The sequence below is a fragment of the Nannospalax galili genome, unplaced genomic scaffold (assembly GCF_000622305.1).
Source record: "Nannospalax galili isolate Female #2095 unplaced genomic scaffold, S.galili_v1.0 scaffold334, whole genome shotgun sequence".
Lineage (NCBI taxonomy): Eukaryota > Metazoa > Chordata > Mammalia > Rodentia > Spalacidae > Nannospalax > Nannospalax galili.
In genome coordinates this window covers 3716906-3739237 of record NW_008336888.1, presented here as the reverse complement: position 1 = coordinate 3739237, position 22332 = coordinate 3716906, and the positions used below count along the sequence as shown (strand labels likewise).

The 22332-nt window shown below is 42.0% G+C and overlaps 1 protein-coding gene across 5 annotated transcripts in view; it reads left to right on the top strand.

Moving 5' to 3' along the window:
• Nucleotides 1-22332, top strand: part of Snx31 (sorting nexin 31) — a 123309-nt gene that overhangs the window by 47008 nt on the left and 53969 nt on the right. For all 5 annotated transcript variants that reach the window (XM_008831559.2, XM_029562786.1, XM_029562785.1 and 2 more), the window contains 5 exons: nt 650-737; nt 3670-3739; nt 11608-11700; nt 13599-13802; nt 19339-19452. In XM_008831559.2, coding sequence (XP_008829781.1) covers nt 650-737; nt 3670-3739; nt 11608-11700; nt 13599-13802; nt 19339-19452 — 569 coding nt within the window. The remainder of the gene's footprint in view (nt 1-649; nt 738-3669; nt 3740-11607; nt 11701-13598; nt 13803-19338; nt 19453-22332) is intronic.

The window sequence follows — 22332 nt, the reverse complement described above, 5'->3', positions numbered from 1 at the left end:
TCAGGCCATAGGAGAGTCAGGGTTGAGAGTGACTTCTACAAAGAAGACAGGACAGAACCAAGCTTGGAGCAGGAAGATCTAGATCCACATGAGTGTGCGGGAACAGGTAGATGGTCAGATGGCAGTGGATTAGGCTGCAGTAGCAGTGGGGAACTGAGTCTACCTGAAGCCCCAGGCATAGTCGGAGTTCTTTCCCTGTAGGTCCTTGAAGCACACACTGAGATGACAGGTTGGTGTCGGGCCATTGGCATCACAGTACTAAGTGTCCATCACTTTATGAGACCCAGTTAAGGGAGTTACGCCCTTTCCTTGGTCTGGTGTATCAGAGAGGTTCTTGGGCCTATTTTTTTCTGATAAGATTTTTAATATGCCCAGCTACCTCTACACTTTCAATTTACCTCACCTCAATAAATTCATATTTTTACTACCAAGAAAAAGTCATTTATCAGTCTGTGCTACATGGACAGTGTTGTTATTTGGCCACCTAAGAGCAGAGTCATTCTCCACTCTCAAAATGGAATCAAAAGCTGCTTGTAAAACGAAGTCTCTCAAGGCTAGACACAGCCTGAAAACCCACCATGTTACATAATATAAAGTAACTTAGAGTAGAGTGTAGCCTGATCTCAGCACTGCCTTTCCCCTTCTCTAGTCGTGAAGAAGTTGGTGGACTTTGAACTACCTTACGTTAGTCTTCAGAATTCTGAAGTGGAAAACTGTAAGGTTGGACTCAGAAAGTGGTGAGTACTTGCAGTGTCAGAAGCCATTGCAGGTCAGAACTTAACAGTTTTACCACATCCTGCCCACAGCCTAACAGCCAGAGAGAGAGAGACCAAGAACATGGGGAGGGCTCTGAGGGGAGCAATGAAAAAGATAGGGGTGGCATGAACCAGAATATTTGTCTTAATGTAGAGGGTGTTGAGGATGACACTCTCTGACCACAAGCAAGTCCTGCATGGGGGGGGGGATTGTAATAAAGATGTTGGTCCCCCACTGTTTATCTCTATTGAGAGACAAAGGAGAAGGCAAAACTGGAGGATTAGAACAGATACTGGCAAGAAGATGCTAGCCAATGCTTTGTTCTGGGATGAAATTATTGGCTGTGGTAATTGAAAGATTTGTTGATAATTACACTTTGTTGATGACTCATCTATTGAACTGTGGTAGTCCCTGGAGGCAAAAGGGGGAACTCAGCCAATGAGCAGTGAATTTGAACTCTTAGACATTCAGTTTATACTCCTAAAGGATACCACCCATGTTCCTAGATTAAGAGGACAGGAGTGTCTCTCTGCAATAAGTATTGCTATTTTCCTGGGACTAGGAGTCCCAGGGAGAATAACCAAAGAGAAGCATCAAAACAAGAATTAGCATACATGCCAAGCCCAACCCTACAATATTTATCACCTAGCATTTATGACCATAACTGTGTTGAATTGTTACTTGGGTTGATTCTCTCCAGCTCAGTTATTTTGTAATCTGAGCACGAGAGCTTTACAGAAAAGACATTCTGAAATCTAGGATTAGTGGTTTGCTTGACGTGGTAATGTTTTGTTAGGGCTCTAGCTTGTGGCTTTTTTTTTGAAGAGATTCCTAGTTATTCAGAAGCTTTTTGAGAAATCATCAAAATCTTGTGGCTCTGAGAAGGGGCAAGGACCCCACTTCCATTTAAGGTGTAGGCAATAATGCTTCCAATACTGGATGGCTAAGCATGGTTGCTCCTGGGATGAGCATATGTGAGTCTAAGCCCTAGCTTGCCAAGGTCATAGCCAAGTCACTCAAGCTCTCTAAGCCTTGGTTTATTTATTTGTAAAATGGGAAAAATAATAGTGCCTACTTGCTAGGATTATTATGAGAATGAAAGTAATCTGATCTACTCAATAAATTTTAGTCATATTGTCATATTGATTGATGATAATGATTGTACCAACAACCACAGGAAATCGCTAGGCTTACACTTCTCAAACTCATGTGCTTTTCCTGAGAACAGGAGATCAAAGGAGAGGTGAGAATTCTGTTCCTCATCTGGAAGCTTGAATTAGACATTAGGTATTGTCTTGTCTTTGTTGAATAGGTGCATACTAGATGGCACGTGCAAGGTAACAAGCCAGCACCTCCATCTAGCAGATTGCCTTTCCTGATGGAAAGGAAAGAAGGCCCACTGCTGTTGTTGAAGCTGAGGGTTGATATCTGGAAGGGAACAATATGATATAACAACCTGGGTGCTTTGTTCTCTTTCCAGAGATCTTAGAGTGAAAATATGGTGGCCAGCTCCAAGAGCTGCATGGTTCTAGTGGGTAAGATGTTTCAGCAAGGCCTAGAAGGAGTTTTAAGGACTTTTTTTCCTCTCACTTCTCTGAGTTCATCTCTTCCAGTGACGACATGGTTCCCTCTAGACCAGAAGGTTGGCCGTGGCCCCTCAGAGCCCCAGTCTGGAATGGGACTCGGGGCTGTCCAACTGTGATGATTCCCAGCCACATGGAGGCCTCTAAAGTGTGTGGACACATAGCTAGATGGAAAGTCAGTTGGAATGCTTTAGTTGCTTCCCTCCATCCTCAGAAGGAACTTGACTTTCAAAGTCCCATTTTCATCTTTTTATAGGTCTCAACCAACCCACAGTCTAAGTCATGCTATGTTTCTGAGCATAGTAACTGCTTGCCTCCTGGTGGGCTGTAGATTAGCCATCTCTCCACCTTCCATTTCTGTGCATTTTCCATGTGCTGCTGTGCTACATTCAATTCTTTCTGGTGATTCTGGTCTGACAGACATGGAGCACCTACTACTTGCAAGTTGCTCTGCTGAGGCCCAGAGAGGCATGTCTAGGCTTAAGGACTAGACCATGTCTAGTGTCAAGACAAGTTGATCATGCAGTGATTGGGATAAGCTTAGGGTGCTGAGAAAGCACAGAGGAGAGGGGTTGCTAGCATAGCCTGGGGGACAGGGACCAGGGGATGATGCAAAGCAGGCTTGCTGAGAAAGGGGTGAGTCAGGGAAGGAAGGTGCTAAGGAAGTGGCCTTCCATGCAGGAGGAGAGAGAATGCATGGTTGCTGGAGTGGAGGTAGACCAGATGGAAGGGAAATGAGAGGGGAGTTATCCCACAGTTTCTCAGACATAGAGGCTAAGCAATCCAACTCCCGCAAGTTGAGAGTGGAAGTGCTGTTTAGGAAAGGCCACTGCAGTAGAAACATGGAGTGGGAGAGTGGCCTAGAAGCCTGGGGAGGAAGCTCCCTGAACAACTCCAGGGATGGATGAGGGTGGCAAAGTATAGGGTGGTGAGTGTGGATGTGGTTATATGTGGGGCAGGTGGCCAGGCTAGGTATATGGGGTGAGGAAAGGAATTCAGAACTTGATGACCAAGACAGAGGCTGAGTGTCAACTCCCCTAAAGCCGTGTGTGTGTGTGTGTGTGTGTGTGTGTGTTTGTGTGTGTGTGTGTGTGTGTGTGTATCACCTTAACTTTCAGAGCCTACCAGGTAAGAGCTCACAACAGAGAAAATAGGACAGAGAAGTAAGAAAGGAAGAAATGGAAAAAGGCTGGGCAAGTATAGCATGTGACTTTGTGAGAGAAGGGAGACCCTGTTCCTAGGGTGGAGGCCACTACTTTCAAGCGCATTTACCCCCAGATGTCCCAGATGTGTCCCTCACCATGTCCTATGGGGTCATGTAATTGTGCAGGTACCTGGACCCTGCCCTTGACTCCGTGATGATGGATTGCAGAGCTGCTAGAGACTTGCTGTATATGCAGGTAGGAAGGGCTACATTGGCCAATTGGGTTGGAATTGTAAAAAATTTCCTAGTGGTTGAGATTTCTGTCTCTAAATAGAATAGGCAGATTCATAGAGACAAACCAGGCAAGTTACCAGGGATTGGGGAAAAGAAGAAACAAAAGTTCTCATTTAATGGGTGCTGAGGGTTTTTTGTTTTGCTTTTTTCTTTGTAGCTTTGTAGCCTAGGCTGACCTTGAACTTTTGATCCTCCGCCTTAGCCTCCCAGGTGCTGGGATTATAGACCTGAGTTGTCATGCCCTTCTTCAGTACAGAACTTTTGTTGGGAACCATGAGAAGCTTAATATAGACAGTAGCGATGATTTTATAAGATTGAATGTATATAATCCACTGAATTTTACATTTAAAAATGGTTAAAGTGATCGGAGTTATGTGCATATATTTCATCACAATTTTATAAAGAAAACCAAAACCAAAATAGTAGTGGCAAGAGAAATTGAGATTCAACTCTGAATCTGCAAGTGAAATGCTACCATTTAAGTTAATTTGATGAACCTAGAAAGAATGTTAGATTTTACCCGAGCCTCCATTGCCAAGTGCACCATAAAGCTAAGCAGAAGAATTTGTGTTTCATTCCCTCAAAGTCTAGCTCATTTTGGAGGCAGGTGTTGCATGTAATGCATTTGAGTTGATGATTTGTAAACCCATAAACTGGCTTAATTCTTTTCAGAGCTAGACAGAATCAACCATGTTACATATTTAAATCTCAAGTGTTTGAGGATCCTTGGTCCCCTGGTGATGATGTTGAGTCTCCATCAGTACTTACTGCCATGGTTACTGTTTCTTTACTCACTTGTTCGGGTCTTTGACCTCACTGCCCTGTTCTAACAGTCTGTACAGGGCTCTAACGCCAAATGAAATAAAAAAATAGAAAGATTAGTTCTTCATGTTTGTGCGGATCCCAGACTGGTGTGGGATGCAGTTTCACTTTTGAGAAAGTTGGTACCAGGTGTTGTGGTGCACACTTGTTCATCTCAGTATTTAGGAGGCAGAAGCAGAAGAAATGATGTTAGGTTCTAGTCCAACCTGGTCTGTGTAGCAAGTTCTAGGTTATTTAGGGCTGCAAAGTGGGATCATATCTAGAAAAAAAAGGGGGGGGCTGGAGAGATGGCTCAGCGGTTAAGAACACTGTTCTTGCAGAAGACCTGGGTTTGAATCCCAGCACCCACATGGCAGCTAACAACTGTCTGTTAACTCCAGTTCCAGGGGATCCAATAGTCTCTTCTGTCCTCCGTGGGCATTGTGCGACATGGGTACAGTTACTTACATGCAGGCATAACATTCATACACATAAAATAAAAAGAATAAATAAAATATTAAAAAAGGAAACATTGGTAAAAAGAGAAAGGTGGGGATAAGTAGCTGCCTACCTGGCAAGGATTCATCAGTTTGAGTGAGAGAAGGAAACTCGGTGTAGTGGTAGGGTCTAGGTTTTGTCTAACTTTTGCCACCAACTTGCTGAACCATCTTCAACACCATAAACTCTCTGAACCTTAATTTTCTCTATATAATATGATGATAATAGTTTCCATCCCACAAATAGCTGGGGAAAAGTCAGTTAATTTTGTAATTTGAATGTGAATGTCCCCCGTGGGCTTATGTGTTTGAACTCTTGTTCCCCAGCCACTGGTGCTGTTTGGAAGGTTATGGGACCTTTCAGAGATGGGACCTTGCTGAAGGAAGTGGGTCACTGGGGACAGGCCTTGAGATTATATAATTCATCTCATTTTCTATCCACTCTGTTTCCTGGTTGAGGAAACAATGTGACCAGTTGCCTCCTATTCCTGTTGTTGTATGTTTCTTTGAGAATGATGGACTCCCTTTCCTAGAATGATGGGACCTTTCTCAGCCAAGATAGGCAAGACCCAGGGACTTAGAATTCCAGAACTTCACTGACCACCAAAAGTCAACCTGAGATAGTGACTCTGAATGCGTTGTCTCACACAGATGAAGATTAAAGACGGGGCACATGTGGGAGAAAGCAAAGCAAAAGCGAGCTTTGTTAAGAAACACTAAGGAAAAGTAAGAGAAATTCCCAAGAGTGGGAAGGGTTCCCAAGAGAGGGGAAAATGGTTGTGCTTGTTGTTTAGGGGCTTTTCTAGGACTTATGGCAAAAACTGGACAGAGACTGAATCTCTATTAAGATTCATTTGTTCCCTGAGCATATGGCAGGTTGAATCAATTAGAGTGTGTCACACTTTGTCCATGTTCCTCTGGCCCAACTAGGGAGAGGATCACTCTTTTCATGTAATGCCCACCCATTAGAGGTGGTTAAAGCCCCCCTCTGACTATCTATGACTTCTACTTTATTTGTTGCCAACTTTAACTGTCTGCTAGCTGTTAGCTCTGGCTGGTGCTGCAACCATTGGTCAACCTTGCAGATGTCTTGCCGGCTGCTAATCAAGCTCTGCCCTCTTTCTTCTCACATTTATGTGGCCAGTTTGTAGTTTCACTGTTGTGAGGTACTTCACCAGAGACAAGCACTCAAAGTTTTGCCGAATGAAAGTCTTTTACTAGCTGGTCAGTGACTACACAAAGGTGTCAGAACCCAAGTGCAGCCCCGAGCTGTCTCTAGGGTGAGCTTTTAAACAGAAAAACCATAACCAAGGGTGAAAAGTTTAAGTTCCCAAGCTTACAGATGAAGAGCTCCCTTAACAATTTCTATCCTGTTAAGCAACAATTGCTATTTTGCAGGAGCAAGCTAAGCATGACCTACAGAAGCCATAACAGTTAGCAGGTGCACTCTGGGACGTGCTGACCTGGTCCCCAGACAACTGGGGTACTGTTGATGTATATTCCCATACCCTGGGCCAACTGCCTGATAATTTCAGAGGCTAGCGTCAGCCTAAGCTTCAACATGGCATAGCTGTGGTCAAGAAGGTGCTATATCACATTGCCATGGAGTTTACTCCAGTCACAGCTACCTTGGAGCTCCTGTTCTTCTTGGTTATCTCATATTTAATCATCTGAGGTGGCCTTGGATGGTTTTCTTTCTGAAATAGATGGAATCTTCTAGTTAGAAGCCATCCTTACCAACAATTTAGTCTGTCACATTTAACAACATTGAAAACAAGAATATGTGAATGGGCAGCAGTGCCTTGCATTCGTTTTTTGGAAAGCCAGCCTGCTGACCCTGACCTTGCTTCTTAGAGCCCCTGTTTTCTCTCTTATCTGATCTGCTTGGTTGTCTCATATCTATCTGGAAACCCCTTTTGTTTATCTTTCTCAGCATTCCTGACCTCACTGCCTTAACCCTATCTTCCTTTTATCCCCAACTCTGTTTTCACTATAACAACTGTGATAAACGTGTAGTTATCAACCTGGGTCCTGTTCTAGTCACTTTTCATTGTTGTTATAAAATACCATGACCAAAGGCAACTTGGGAAGGAAAGGATTTATTTCCTCTTACACATTCAAGGCACAGTCCATCTTTGAGGGAACTCAGGCAGGAATTTGGATGCAGGCACTAAAGCAGAGACCATGGAGGAATGTTGCTTATTGGCTTGCTTCTTCTGTCTTGCTTAGTGACCTTTCTTGCACAGCCCAGGCCACAGCCTAGGGATGGCACCACCTACAGTGGGCTGGGCCCTCGCATATCAATCACCAATTAAGAAAATGCCTCACAAACATGACCATAGGCAATTCTGATGGAAGGAATTTCTCAATTGAGGTTCCTTCTTCCCAGATGACTCTAGTTTGTATTAAATTGACAAAAACTAACCAGAACAGTCCCTCTTTTCCTACTTCCTATGAAGCTGCTCCTGCCTTATTGTGCTGGGCTATATCCCTCAAACTGAAAGCTAAAATAAACCCTCCTCCCCTCAAGGTGCTTCTTGTCAGGTATTTAATCACAGCAACAAGAAAAGTACCGAATACAATGAGAAAACCTAGATAAAACAAATTCTCCACAAATACTATATTTTTCTCTTCTCCAAATCTCATATCCTTTCCCCCCTAATCTAATGGCAGTATCAGTAATGTATTCCTGACATACTGGAGATGAAGCATACCCTTCCAGCATCACTCAGGGATGTAGCACACAGGCATATCTTCGGACTAAAGTGTAAATATGCTCTGATAATTGGCAGACAGTTGTTGGGTGTTCACTGTACCTGGGACACTGGGCAAAACATGCTGAGGTGAAGGGCTACAAGGTCTTCCCTTGAGGGCTTGATAGTCAAACTGAATAATGGCAAATGCTTTTCAATCATGAAAAATCAGAGTTGCACAGACATAGTGGACACAACTGGTGAGGTGCATGCCTCACCAGGATCAGGCTGGCTCAAGGGAGAGGGAAGTGGGTGGCAGGGGAGGTGAAGCACAGACTGAAAAGTGCCTGGAGCAGGAACTGCATGCAGCAGGGCAGTCTTATTACTTTTTTTAGGTTTTATTTATTTTTTATTTTATGTATATGAGTGTTTTGCCTGCATGCATGTCTGTGCACTGTGTGTATACCTGATGCCTGTGGAAGCCAAAAGAGGGCATCAGATTCTCTGGAACTGGAGTTACAGAGGTTGTTAACCACCGTGTGGGTTCTGGGAACCGAACCCCAGTCTTCTGCAAGAGCAGCAAGTACTCTTAATCACTGAGCAATCTGTCCTGACCTTCAATTTTAATTTTTTAATTAAATTTATTTATCTATTTACTTGTGTGTGCATGTACACTTATGGAGATTCAGAGAACAGCCTGTTTTCTCTTTCCACCATGTGGGTTCTGGGGGTTGAACTCAAGTCTTCAAGCTTGGAGGCAAAGACCTTTACCCACTGAGCCATCTCCCTGACCAAATTTTAGGGGTTTTTTTTTTTTGGTCTTTTTAAGAGCCCTGTAACCCCAGCTGGCCTGAAACTCGCTATGTAGATCAGGCTGACCTTGAACTCACAGAGATCTACCTGCCTCTGCCTCCTAAGTGCAGGGACCACAGGCATGCACCACCACACCCAGCTACCAATTTTAGTTTTTTAATGTAAAATTTGTTTTTGTTTCACAAATTTAAAAACTGGAGAACTCAAAACCAAAAATAAATATTACCCTAGATCTCAAATCATCTATGATTTGAAAGTGTGAACTTAAAAGTATGAACTTTTTGTTGTGTTTATTTCATATGTTTCATTTATATATGCGTTCATTTCTTTGATTCATATTTATAAATCAAAATATAATTTATTTTGTTTTATGTTTATTTTTGGTGCTTTATAAAAATTTGGATCTGGAGTCAGGGATGTAGTTTAGTTGGTAGATTTCTTGCTGGCTAAGTTCTGGGTTTGATCCACTGCATTGCATTAAATAACATGGGTATGAAATGGTGAGGGTTCAGTGGTTAAGAACACTTGTTGCTCTTGCAGAACATCCAGACTCAGTTCTCAGCACTCTCATGGCAGTTCACAACCTTCGGTTACAGGGGATCTGACACCCTCTTTGGCCTCCAAAGGCACTAGACATGCACATGATGCATGTATATGCATGCAGGCAAACACACATACACATAAACAAAAAGCAAAAAAACTAGTGTGTTGGTACACACCTGTAGGTGGAGGCAGGAGGATCAGAAGTTCGAGGTTGTCTTTGGCTCCATAAATGAGTTAAGGTCAGCCTGAGATATATGAGATATTATTTTAAAGCAAAAAAAAGTTAATCTGTTACTATACTTGTTTATAACTTTATATTCTTTTTTAAAATTTTTGTTTATTACTTTTATTTTATGTGTATGCATGTATTGGCTGCATGCAGGTAAGTGCACCAGTGTCATGCAATGCCCATGGAGAACAGAAGAGGCTGTTGGATCCCCTGGAACTGGAGTTACAGACAGTTGTTAGCTGTCAGGTGGGTGCTGGGATTCGAACCCAAGTCTTCTGCAAGAACAGCCAGTGTTCTTAACCGCTGAGCCACCTCTCCAGCCCCAATATTATATATAAATTTTAAGATTAGCATAACCTAATATTTGATTATACACACACTCAATTGCCTATTTTGAGATACTTCCTAACAGCACAACCTCACAGGATAGCTGTAAGGATGGACCTGTGAGCTTAAGAACCTTGTCTAGTGCATAGAAAGCACTGTACAACCATCCATCAGGGCCCACAGAGGACGAGTCCATCTCTCTTGGATACCACAATCCAGGGATGCTCAATCACCTTTTGGAAAATGGGGTAGTATTTCCAAATAACTTACACATGTCCTCCTATAGACCTTGAACCTCTAGTTTACTAACACTATCTAATACTATGCCAATGTTATATAATCAGCTGTTACAATATATTGCTTAGGAAGCCATGATGAGAAGGATGTCTGCATATGTTCATTGCACATACCTTTTTTCCTGAATATTTTTCATCCATAGTTGGTTTAATTCAAGAATGTGGCACCCATAGACTCAGAGGGCAGACTATGTATGTGTTTGTTAGTATTAGTAAGTTTAAATTTTATTATTATAAACAGTAGCAGTAATAGCTTTGTCCATATGTTTTTCCCATGCCTGTATTTATGAGTTTGTTTGTTTGTTTTTGTTTGTTTGTTTGTTTTTGAGGCAGGGTCTCATCATGTAGTCCTGGCTAGCTTGGAACTTTCTATGTAGACCAGACTGGCCTGGAACTCACAGAGATCCACCAGCCTCTGCCAGTGCTGGGATTAAAGGTGTGTGCCACTGTGGTCTACTGTATTTATGTCTCTTATAAATGCTTTTAGATTTTTATTGCCAAATTACCCCTAGAAAGTGGTACAATTAAACCCATCACTCCTATATGGAAAATAGTGTTTCCCTAACCCCTGGTCATTCTAATTGTCTATGTTTTAGTCTTGTTGTTAAGAGGCAAACAATTCTTTGATTACTAGTAAGTCTAAAAAAATATATGTATATGCCATTTGGAATTCTGTTTGGTTGATAACCAATATATATCTTCTGTCAATTTTTGGTGTTGTTTAGATTTTTCCTATTGTTGTCTATAAATGCTAACCCTTTGCCTAGTTTACTACCTGCTTATTAGTTTTGATTTTGGTTTGTTTTGTGTAGAGAAATTTGTATTTCCATATAATTATGTGTGGCAATTTCTGCATTTTACCATTATGTATTAAAAATATAGTCCTTGCCTCAAGATCAGATAAACATATTCATCTTTCTTTTTTTCTACTTTAAAAAGCAGATTTTTAAACTCCATAGCAAATCCAGGCCAGCTAGGGCTACAGGGAGACCCTGTCTCAAAAAGAACAACAACAACAAAAAAGCAGGTTTATTTTATTTTCAATTGTGTGTGTGTGTGTGTGTGTGTGTGTACATAAATGCTGGTGTCTGTGGAGGCCAGAGGCATTGGATGCCCTGGAGCTGGAGTGACAGGCTCACTACGTGCTAGGAATCAAACTTAGGTCCTCTGCAAGAACAGTACCAACTGTTAATGGCTGAGCCATCTCTCAGACCTCTCTTTTCTGTTTTAATGGTGTTTTATACTTCACTCTCTCTGGAAGTTATTTGACTGGATGGTATGAGAAGTTACTTTTATTTTCTTTGCCAAGTATGTTAATTTACCCCAAACTATTGAATAATCTTTTTCTTACTAATTTAAAAAGTAACCCTTAGCCAGGGGTGGTAGTGCATACCAGTAATCCAGGCACTTGGGAGGCTGAAGCAAGAGGATCATGAGTTTGAGGCCAGACTGGGCCACGTAAGGAGTGCTGAATAGTGAGACTGTCTGAAAAAAGCTGAAACAACAGCAAAAAGTAACCTGTATAATGTGTTAAATCATTATATAGATTCACTTGGGTCTGGTTTCTGGCCCTTTATAGATTAATTCATTTTTGCAAAGATGGATAATTGTACAGTTTCTTTTGTTTTAAGGCAGTACAGGATATTGAAATCGAATGGGCAAAGCCCACACAGGCACAGAGGGAGGAATTAAAGGCATTCCAGAAGGAAGAGCATCAAACAAAGGTGAGTTAGTGTGGTACTAAGAGATGTCCCTTGGAAGGGAGTTCAAGACACACATTAGAACAAAGCGATTTCTACAATTCATAAACCTGTCAGATGCCAAAAGTAAGAATACATTCATTGATTTTTCTGGTGCTATAATTAGTAGAAGTTTATTGTATAATGATTCTAACTAATACAATATATTGAGTCTTTGGCCAAGTTAATTAATATAGATCCTCTACATTATTTTCAATAACTCCAGAGTATCCTATTTTATGATTATGCTATCATTTAGACAGCCAGTTTCCTTTTATTGAAGTCAAGTTGTTAACAGCTTTTGCTGCCATAAATCATTTTGGCAGCAAGCACCACGAGGCCCATGACTATATCTAATTTATACCTACTCTTTCTGTTCCCAGCACCTGATACAGGTCAGGGTGAAGGTCCCAGTACACTGCTGTCAGCATGTCCATCTTTAAGCATGTATTCTATTATCCTTTAGAATATATTTCTAACATTCACTTTCAAAGCTTCCATGAAGGTGGTAGAAAGTCACACACCTACCTCCAACCTGAGCGCTAAGACATATTTTAATGACAGAATGGCCTCTGCTTCATTGTATTGAGTTTTTAATTCTTTAGAATTTGCTAGTGTTCATAGCTACAGTAGAAATATTGAACAAAATGCAGTCAATGGGAGGTGGAGATGGCTCTGTGGGGAAAATGCTTGCCATGTCGTCACCCATCTCCAGCATCCACATAAAAAGCTGGGCATGGTGATGTGCACCTATAATTCCAGACAGATAAAGGAGGCAGATAAAGGAAGATTCCTAGGGCTCACTGGCCAGCTGCTAGCTCCAGATTCAGTCTCAAAAATAAGGTGGAGAGTGACTGATGGAGACACCCAATAAATATCATTGATCTCTGGCCTTCTCTCTGTCTCTCTGTCTCTGTCTCTCTCTGTCTCTCTCTCTCTCTCTCTCTCTCTCTCACACACACACACACACACACACACACACACTTTCTCTCACACACACAAAATATCACGTGGTAATAAAAAGTCCTAGATAGATAACAGGGAAAGATGCTGGGTCCTCAGATGTATTCAAATGTCCTCTGTCCTTAGGTTACTGTAGAGAGAAAAGCTAAACTTTAAAGTGACATTAAAGTATTCCCTTGGCATTTGGGAGCAGCTCACTACTGCTCTTAGAGAGCAGACCTACTCCTGCTTTCATTCCATTGCCATTTCCGCAAAAGCTTTCTCTGACAATTTATGCCACCATACTTAAAACCATCCAGAAAAAAATTGATCTGCTTGTTTTCCCTTCTACACAAATCTCTCAGCTTCATTTTATCAAAGGATGGCATTTTAAAAGTTTGTTTACAGATTTTTATTTTTTATTTTAATTATATGTGTGTGTTTGGGTGTGCACTTGAGTGCAGTACCTGTGCAGGCCAGAAGAGGGTGGAGTTACAAGTGGTTGTGAACTGCCCAAAGTGGATGCTGGGAACTGAACTCTGGTCCTCTGGAAGAGCAGTAAGTACTCTGAACTGTTGCGCCATCCCTCCAGGCCAGGATGACACTGTTTACATTGCCATTGCAATGTACCAAGATAGAGTCATTATTCTTTCATTTTCTCACCTCTACTCTGTTCATTCTGAGTACTGTAACAGGAGCAGGGTCACTATGGGGGGTAGGGGGCAGGAACAGCTCCTTCTAGTGCAGGACTCACTGCCACCTGACCACCACTGCTCTCCCAGCCCTGCTCTCCCAGGGCTATTGTCTGCACCCAGGGCCTCATTGTGTTAATGAGTGTAGTATAGAGACAAAGGTATGCGGCTATAACTTGCCATCATGCGCTTTACATCTGTGACAAGTGGTCTCATGCCTCCTCCTATCCCTGTTCCACCTTGGAGCAGTTTTTGGAGCTGTCCCGGGAGGTCCAGCACTATGGGTGCATGCAACTGGATTCCTGTACCTGTGACCACCCGGAACCAGGCTGTGGGGCAGTGCTTTCTATTGGCAATAGCGAGATCAACTGCTGCATAACTCTACCTGACGGCCAGACCCAGGATGTCATTTTCCATATGAACAGGGTGAAGTGCTGGCAGGTCACTTTCCATGTGAGTATCTGGCCCTTGTTTCACCCATGATTTAAAGTCTCCTTCCTGTGACCTGAAAATTCCATTGCTATTGGGTGTCAATATTGGCCCTGGAGGGCAGGTGAATCAGTACCCTGAGTGGAGAGGCATCTCAGCCATGCTCAGCATCACCTGATGGTGAAATCTGTCTACAGTGGGAGCAGACTTCCCATGGCAAGCAAGAGAGACATCCACCTTCCCATCTTCCCATGGGTTTTGCTGTGGCTTGGGGATGGACAGAGTCATAGCACAGAGGGTTACAACAGTAACACTTATTGAGCACTTGCACGTGTTTAGGGCCACCAAGAAATGTGACACTGCCCAGTAGAGCCCTTCTGAAGGAGGCCCAGCCTCATGTTTATGTTTCCTCTTTCTAACCCTCACACACACACACACAACCTTTAAAATTGCTGTGCTGGCTACTATGTTGAGCACTGCCAGGTCTGTTATTTAACTGAATTCTGACAAGTCTTCAGTGGACAAACTGCCATCCTCCTGTACATATAGGACATTAGTAGAGGACAAAAATTATAGAACAAGTGTGAGTCCTATTTTTTAAATCTATGAAAGCTACAGCCATGTGCTACTAAATGTAACACTCACCACCTCTCTACCATTTAACACTGCCAACCATTTCTTCCTCTTTTTTTTTTTGAGGCAGGGTCTCCCTCTGGTCCCAGCTGACCTGGAATTTGCTATGTAGACCAGGCTGGCCTTGAACTCACAGAGATCTGTCTGCCTCTGCCTCCTGAGTGCTAGGACTAAAGTCGTGCACCACCATGTTCAGCTTTCTTCCTCTTTAAAAATAAAATATTTTATTCAGTATTTTTTCATTTTCTCTATATGGGTGTATTGCTTGCATGTATATTAAGTGCATCCGTGTCATGCAGTGCCTACATAGGTCAGAAGAGAGCATTGGAGGCCCTGGAACTGGAATTACAGCTGATTGTTAGCTGTCATGTGGGTATGGGATTTGAACCCGGGTCCTCCGCAAGAGCAGTCAGTGCTCTTAACTGCTGAGCCATCTCTCCAGCCCCTCTTCCTCTTTTTTTAATTAAAATTTATTTTTATTTTATATGTAGGAGTGCTTTGCCTGCATGTATGTAAGTGCACCCATATGGTATAAGCCCATGGAGGCCAGAAGAAGGTGTCAGATCCCCTGGAACTGGAGTTACAGCTGATTGTTAGCTGCCATGTGGGTGCTGGGAACCAAACTCAGGTTGTCTGTGAGACCAGCCAGTGCTCTTAACTGTTGAGTAATCTCTCCAGCCCCCATTTCTTCCTTTAAAAATTTTGAATATTATTATTATTATTAATTATTTGTGTGTGTTATATTTGGAGGGTACATGTGACACCAGCACACATGTGGAGGTCAGAGGACAACTTTGTGGAGTTGGTTCTCTCCTTCTATCCTTATGTGAGTTCTGAGGATAGAACTCAGGTTATCAGGCTTGAATAGCAAGCACCTTTACTGCCCCCCATAGGCATCTTGCTGGTCCCCATTTCTTCCTATTTAAGACTCCCTCTCCTTCCTCCCCTATACCTGTGTGCTACTTCCCCTGCCCCAGGCTTTCTGAAGTGTGAACATTTCCTGAGCCTCCATTTCTAGCATCTTTATGTATTCTCTGAAATCAGGTAGTTACTCAGATTTCCCTGAGGCCCAGCATCTCTTACCTCCAGTCACCTTCCTCTGTGTTTCAGGGACATGGTAGACTCAGCTTCTCCCTGAAGCAGGTTCATCCTTCCTGCTCATGCTCCTCCTGGGTGTGTCCTTTCAGAAGATGGGAATTCCCGTCTTTTTTCTCTGCTCTTCCCACATGGTTAATTGCTGATGGAGAACTAAGCACCTACCACCTTGCTCTCCCTCAAGATCCTCTCTTTCCCTCCTTGTTCATGGCTGGTTCTCCACATGTCCTGCATGATGAATGGGGCCATCTCCTAACCCTTCCTCTCTCCTACTCAACCCTTTAGTATCAAAGAAAATACATTGTGTGATTGCATTGCTTTTAAACTCACTGAAACTTTGTGGCCCCTAATTCGATGGCTCTTGGTCAACGTTCCACATATATGTAATGTACTATCTTCTGTTGTTGGGTAGAGATTCTGCACATGGTAATTGGGGGATTTACTTGTTTCTCACAGCATGATTCTGTGAAAATGCATCCTATCACTGTATATATTAAAAATGTGTTTCTTTCTGTGTGATATGGGTATACAAAAGTTTGCTCATTCATGCACTGAAGGCTGTCTTGTTTCAGATTTTGAGCTACTATGGCTCTTATGACTATCATGGCTACTCTAAGTGCACATGTACTGGCTTTTGTCAAATACAGGTCTTCATTTCTCTGGGGTACACACCCAAGAGTGCAATGGCTTGACCATATGATAATTACATGATTAGTTCTCCATTTTTAAAGATTTATTTTATTTTAAACTATGTGTATGTGTGTATCTGTATGTGTGCATGTGCACATGAGTGCAGGTGCCCACGGAGGCCAGAAGAGGGTGTTGGATCCCTTGGAGCTAGAGTCACACAGGTGGTTGTGAGTGTCCTGATGTGGGTGCTGGGAATTGAACTTGTGTCCTTTTAACATTTCTCCAGCCCTGCATGATTAGTTCTTTTAAAAAACTGCCAAACTCTAGCTGGGCATGGTGGCATCTGCCTTTAATCCCAACACTCAGGAAGCAGAAGTAGGTGGTTCTCTTGAGTTGGAAGCCTAGTGAGGTCCAGGCCAGCTGGGGCTACATGAGACCCCGATTCAGAAAAATAAATTCACAATGAAGAGAAGGAAACTACCAAACTTGTTTTGAGAGAGACTGAACCTTTTGTGTTCCCAGCAGCAGGGCAGGAGTGATCCAGTTCCTTGGCATCATTGCCAGCATTCGGTGTTGTCACTATTTTGTATTTCAGTCTTTCTGATAGGTGTTAGTATCTCATTATGACTTTACTTCCTACCACGGCTGACAAGGTTGAACACCTTTCTATGTGCTTATTTGCCATTTGTATTCTTTATGGAATATCTCTTCATTTCTTTTGTCCATTTTCTAATGCTGTTGTTTGACTTCCCCCTCCTTTTATTTTTTTCAATGAACTACTAGACCACTGAACTACATACCTTAATCCAAGGCTCAGGGTCCCAATGATGTGTTTTGAGAACTCAGTGTGTAATCTAGATGCTAGATCCTCATTGGTCACATGGTTTAAAATTCCATCCCCTGTTCTTTTCTCTGTCCTCCGCCTGCCTGCTTCTCCCCCCCCCCATTTTCTTCTCCCTCTTTTTCCTTGTTCTTCTTCTCCACCCCCTTCCTTTCACTCCCACCCCTGTTTTTTTTTTTTGTTTTTTTTTTATCTTCCTAACTGTTTTTGACAGGGCAAAATTTTTTAACTTTGTTGAAGTCTAATGCTTCAATTTCTTTCTTTTATGGATTGTGGTTTTGATGTCAAGTCTAAGAACAGTTTGCCAAATTCTAGGTCTTAAGCTTTTTTTTTTTTTTTCTATTGTATCCCCCTAAAAGTTTAGTCGTTGCAGGTTTTACATTATGACAATGACCATGTTGTGAAGAGCATGAAACCGACGTAAGGCTCCCTTCTTCGCCTCTGGAAGTCCACACCATTTGTGGAAAAGGCTATCGTCCTCAGCTGAGCTGAACTGCTTTGTGTCTTTATCAGAGTTCTCTCTGAGGCGCTATTGGCAGTTAATGGCTGCTTGGGAAGGGGGAATCATTACCTCAGTAGCCACTGGTAATTTGCCCATTCCCCAGTAAATAAGCCCTGACTCGTGGGCATGCAGACAACACCCTATTCTGTACATTTCCTATTAATGGAACATATGATGATGAAATGCAGCCTTTTGACTAGCTTTTTACCCTGCATAATGTTTCCAAGGTTCACCTTTTCATAGTAGGTACATAGCCACACTTTATTCTTTTTTGCAGGCAAGTGTTTTGCTGTATAGATAAACCACATTTAATCCACTGATCCATTGCTCCATTGGTGGACATTTGGATTGTGTCTACCTTTTGCCTGTCATTAATTGTGCTGTGGTAAACATCTACATACAACTTTGTGTGGTTGTTTCTTTGGATGTGGGTATAGAAGTGGAATGACTGGGCCAAATGTTCATTCTGTGCTTAATTTTTGGAAGAACTGCCAGTCTATTTTCTGAAGTGGCTGTACTACTTTATGTCTCTGCCACAGGATTTCTCCTTTCTCCACAACCTCGCCAACACTTATTCATAGCGTGATTTTAAGAATCATAGCCAACCGAATAGGTATGAAGTGGTATCTCATGGTTTTCTTTATTTCAGTCTTTTTTCTCCAAGTGCTTCATCTTGGAGACTTAGAACTGGTCTCAGGGTTTTCACACCACATATGCACAGATCGCATTCAGCTAAGAATCTGACAGGAGCTCTCCTGGTATTCTGCCCACAGATTCCAACTTCAACTTCTTTATGCTTTCTTCTTTCCCTTTCCCTCAACAGGGCCTCTGGGCTCAACTGGTTTCCCTCCCCTTGTGCTACATTTTAGAAATTCTCTCTAGGAATGAGGGCGATGATCCTGGGGCTCATTCATTTGCCTGCTTTCTTTCTGACACCTGCTGTTTAACATCTGAAAACAGGTATGCCCAGTTTGGTCTCCACACCGGTGCTGTGAGTCTAATATTTCTAGGATCTAAGTTGAACTGCATTATTATTTAGCTTTTGGAAATCTCTTAATGGAAGTCCGTTACTCTCAGGATGAAGTCTGAAATCCTTAGCTTCGTTTATAAACTCCAGGGAACAAAAGGGCTCACTGGAAGAATGTAAAGTATCTACAAGCCCAAAGGAAAGGAGGAAACAGAGGCTCAAGTGTCAGGAACCAAAGAAGCCCAGGGTTTCTGGGGAACAGGAACTCTGAGGATCTGCTCTTGGGTACCTCCATTCTGAAGTCAAGTGAGGGCACAATGTTTGTCCCATTGGCCTATGCTTGGGCATCCCCACCATCACCTGGCATTCTCTGACTGTTCTACATAGATTGCCTACAGTGAAAGAGAAATGGCTTTCCCAAGGGAAGTTGAGATTCTCTTACTAGGAGAAAGAGGGATAGATGCTGAATAGCAAAAACCCCAGCTTTGAAAGTCTGACTCTACCTCATCTCTCTAAACCTCCTCTCACACCTACCTCCCTGCTTGGGGCTCATGCCACAGCCATACTCCATTCCTCACTGTCTCCAACATGCCAGTCTCCCTCATGGCTCAGGAAATTAGCCCTTCCTTTTTCTCCTAACAGGAATCACCTTTCACCTTCTTCTTTAAGAACAGCCAACTAAGAACAGCTTCTCCTGCCAGTGCCCCTCCTTCCAGGATGCTTTCCTTTGCCCTCCTGGCCTGGGCTACAGCTGTTCTGTTTCCTTCCACAAACCTGTGCTTTAATGGCTCCTCCGGAGACTGACAGCTTTTGGGGAATAGGAAGCCCTGCTTATCTTGATATTATGTCCAATATATTAAAATCCACCTCAGCGCTATGTTTTCCTCTGTAGGGAACTCTGTTGGATATGGATGGGCCCCAGCGAACTCTCAGCCAGAACTTAGAGCTGAAATTTCAGTACAGGGAGGATAGCTGCTGGCAGTGGTTCGTTATTTACACCAAACAGGTGAGTTCTCTGACAGTGTGAAGACCCTTTGTGCTGAAGTGTTATCTTGCTGGCCAGGGTAAACGAAGCACATACCTAACCCAACTAGAGTAGGACACTGCACTTGTTTTGACTGAAATACTTGTTTTTTTGTGTGTGTGTTTTGTTTTCTTTTATTTTCCTAGTCACCTTATTTATCAATAAGAAGTGAATTTAGTTTCTGTGATAGCTAGCTTTCCATCATTATGACAAAATGCCCAAGATAAATCAACTTAAAGGAGGAAAGGTTCATTTTAGCGCACAGTTTCAGAGTTTTCCTTTCATGTTCACTCGGCCCCATCACCTTTGACAAGGCAGAACATCATGGTGAGAATCTCATGATAAAGCAAAGTATCTCAGCTCTTAGTGGCTAGGAAGCAAAAAGAGAGAGGAAGGGTGGGGCTCCTAGGTTATGCCTCCAAGGATCTACTTCCTCAAACTAGGCCCTACCTTTCAATTTCCACTACCTCCCAAAAGTACCATCAGCTAAGACCAGGCCTTCAGCACACAAGCTGGGAAACACTTAAGGTCTAAACTGTAACAGTCAGCAAGCAAATGGAGGTTCATCTAGCTAGTGTAGCCCAGGGATCAGCAAACTTTTTCTCAAAGCTTGCTTACAGGTCCAGATAGTAAGTATTGCAGGATTTGAGGCCCATATAATCTATGTTGCATCTATGAAATGCTTTTAAAAGCAGCCAGAACATATATAAACAAAGGGGCCTGGCTGTATTCTATTAAAACTACATTTTAAAATTGCTTGTTACAGTGCATTAGGACTTCTTCATATGTACGTATTGTACTTTCTCGTGTTTACTCCTCTATGACCCTCCACTGCTCCCCCTTCCCACCTCTTGCTGGTCCTCTTCCTCCCCACCAAACAGTTCTGTAATGTTTTCCATGTGCACTTGTGCTCACACACAGATGGGCCATATTTAAATCTAGTTTATTTAAGTCTATATTCTTCAGAAGCAAGAAAACATGTTTGTTTTCTCCCCTTTATCTTCTCTTGTTCCCCCTTAGATGACTCAAATCCCTTTCTCCCCTCCCCACAATCTCCCTTCTGTTTTCATGTCATATACATATATGTGTATTAGACACACACATCTAGATTCTACACATGAGAGAAAATATACAATATTTGTCTTCCTGAATTTTTTTTTCTTAACATGATGATTCTCCAGTTCTATTCATTTTCATGCAAATGACATTTTGTTCTTCTTTAAGGCTGAACAAAACCCCTTTGTGCATATATGTCTTGGCTATTGTGAGTAAATATAGATGTACAACTATCTCTGTAGTATGCTTAGATTCCTTTGGGTATATATGGCTAGAAGCAGTATGGAACAGTTATATTCTTTGAGGACTGTCCTTACTAATTTCCAGAGTTGCTGCAGTTGTAGCCTCACCAGCAGTTTGCTAGGTCTCTTTTCTCCTGGTATCCTCGCCAACATTTGTTGTCACATGTTTTCTTGATGACAGCCATTCTGACTGGGGTGAGTTGTAAATTAAAACTACTCAATGCAGTTTTAATTTGTGTTTCCTTGATGGCTAAGGATGCTGAACATTTTTTTTCATATATTTATTGGCTATTTGGATTTCTTCATTTGAAAACTCTCTGCTCAGTTTATGTGTCCACTTAATGATTTGTTTTCTGGTGTTTAATTTTTGAGTTCTTTATAGACTCTAGATATTAATCTACTGTAAGAACCATAGTTAACAAAGATCGCCTCCATTCTGTACACTGTGTATTCACTCTGCTGATTGTTCTCTTTGCTGTGCAGAAGCTTTTAATTTCATGCAATCCCATTTGTCAGTGCTGTTTTTTTCAGTGCTGGTGACTGAACCAAGGGGCCTCGTTTGCTCGTACTAGGCAAGCACAACTTCAGTTCTCGGCACTATCTCCTGCTTCTTTGGAGTTCTTTTCAGAAAAGCCCTTGCCTAGACATATGTCTTGAGGTATTTTTCTATATGTTTTTCTCTAGTAGTTTCAAAGTTTGGGGTTTTATATTAAGATCTTTGATCAGTGAGTTAATTTTTATACTGAATGAAAGATAGGGATCTAAGTTCATTTCTCTACATGTACATCTCTAGTTTTCCTGGCACCATTGGTTAGGTGACTTTTCTCCAATGTATATTTTTGATACTTTGGTTAAAAATTAACTGGCTATGTCTGTGCAGGGTTTTTTAATTTTTTTTTCTTCTGGGGCCTCTATTCTATTGTATTGATCTACACGTCTATTTTTGTGCCAGTACAATGCTGTTTTAGTAACGATGGCTCTGTAGTATACTTTGAGATCAGTTGTTGTTACAGCTCCAGCTTTGCTCTTTCTGCTTAGGATTGCTTTAGCCATCCAGGTCTTTGGTGTTTCCATATGAATTTTAGGATTTCTAGTTCATGAAGAATGTAATTGGGATTAAAAAAATTTTTTTAATCTTATTTATTTTTATTTTATGTGTATGCTTGTATTGCCTGAATATAGGTTAATGCACCTGTGTCATGCAATGCCCTCAGAGGTTAGAAGAGGCTGTCGGATCCCCTGGAACTGGAGTTACAGACAGTTGTTAGCTGCCATGTGGGTGCTGGGATTTGAACCCAGGTCTTCTGCAAGAACAGTCAGTGTTCGTAATTGGGATTTTTGACTGGGGTTGCATTGAATCTGTAGACTGCTTTTAGTATTAATACCATCTTCACAATGTTAATTCTGCTGATCCATGAGCCTGGGCTCTCTTTCTATTTTCTAGTGTCTTCAGTATCTTTCTTTAGTATTTTAAAGTTTTCACTTTAGTATTTTAAAGTTTTCTCTTTAGTATTTTAAAGTTTCACTTCAATATCTTTCTTTAGTATTTTAAAATTTTTTCTTG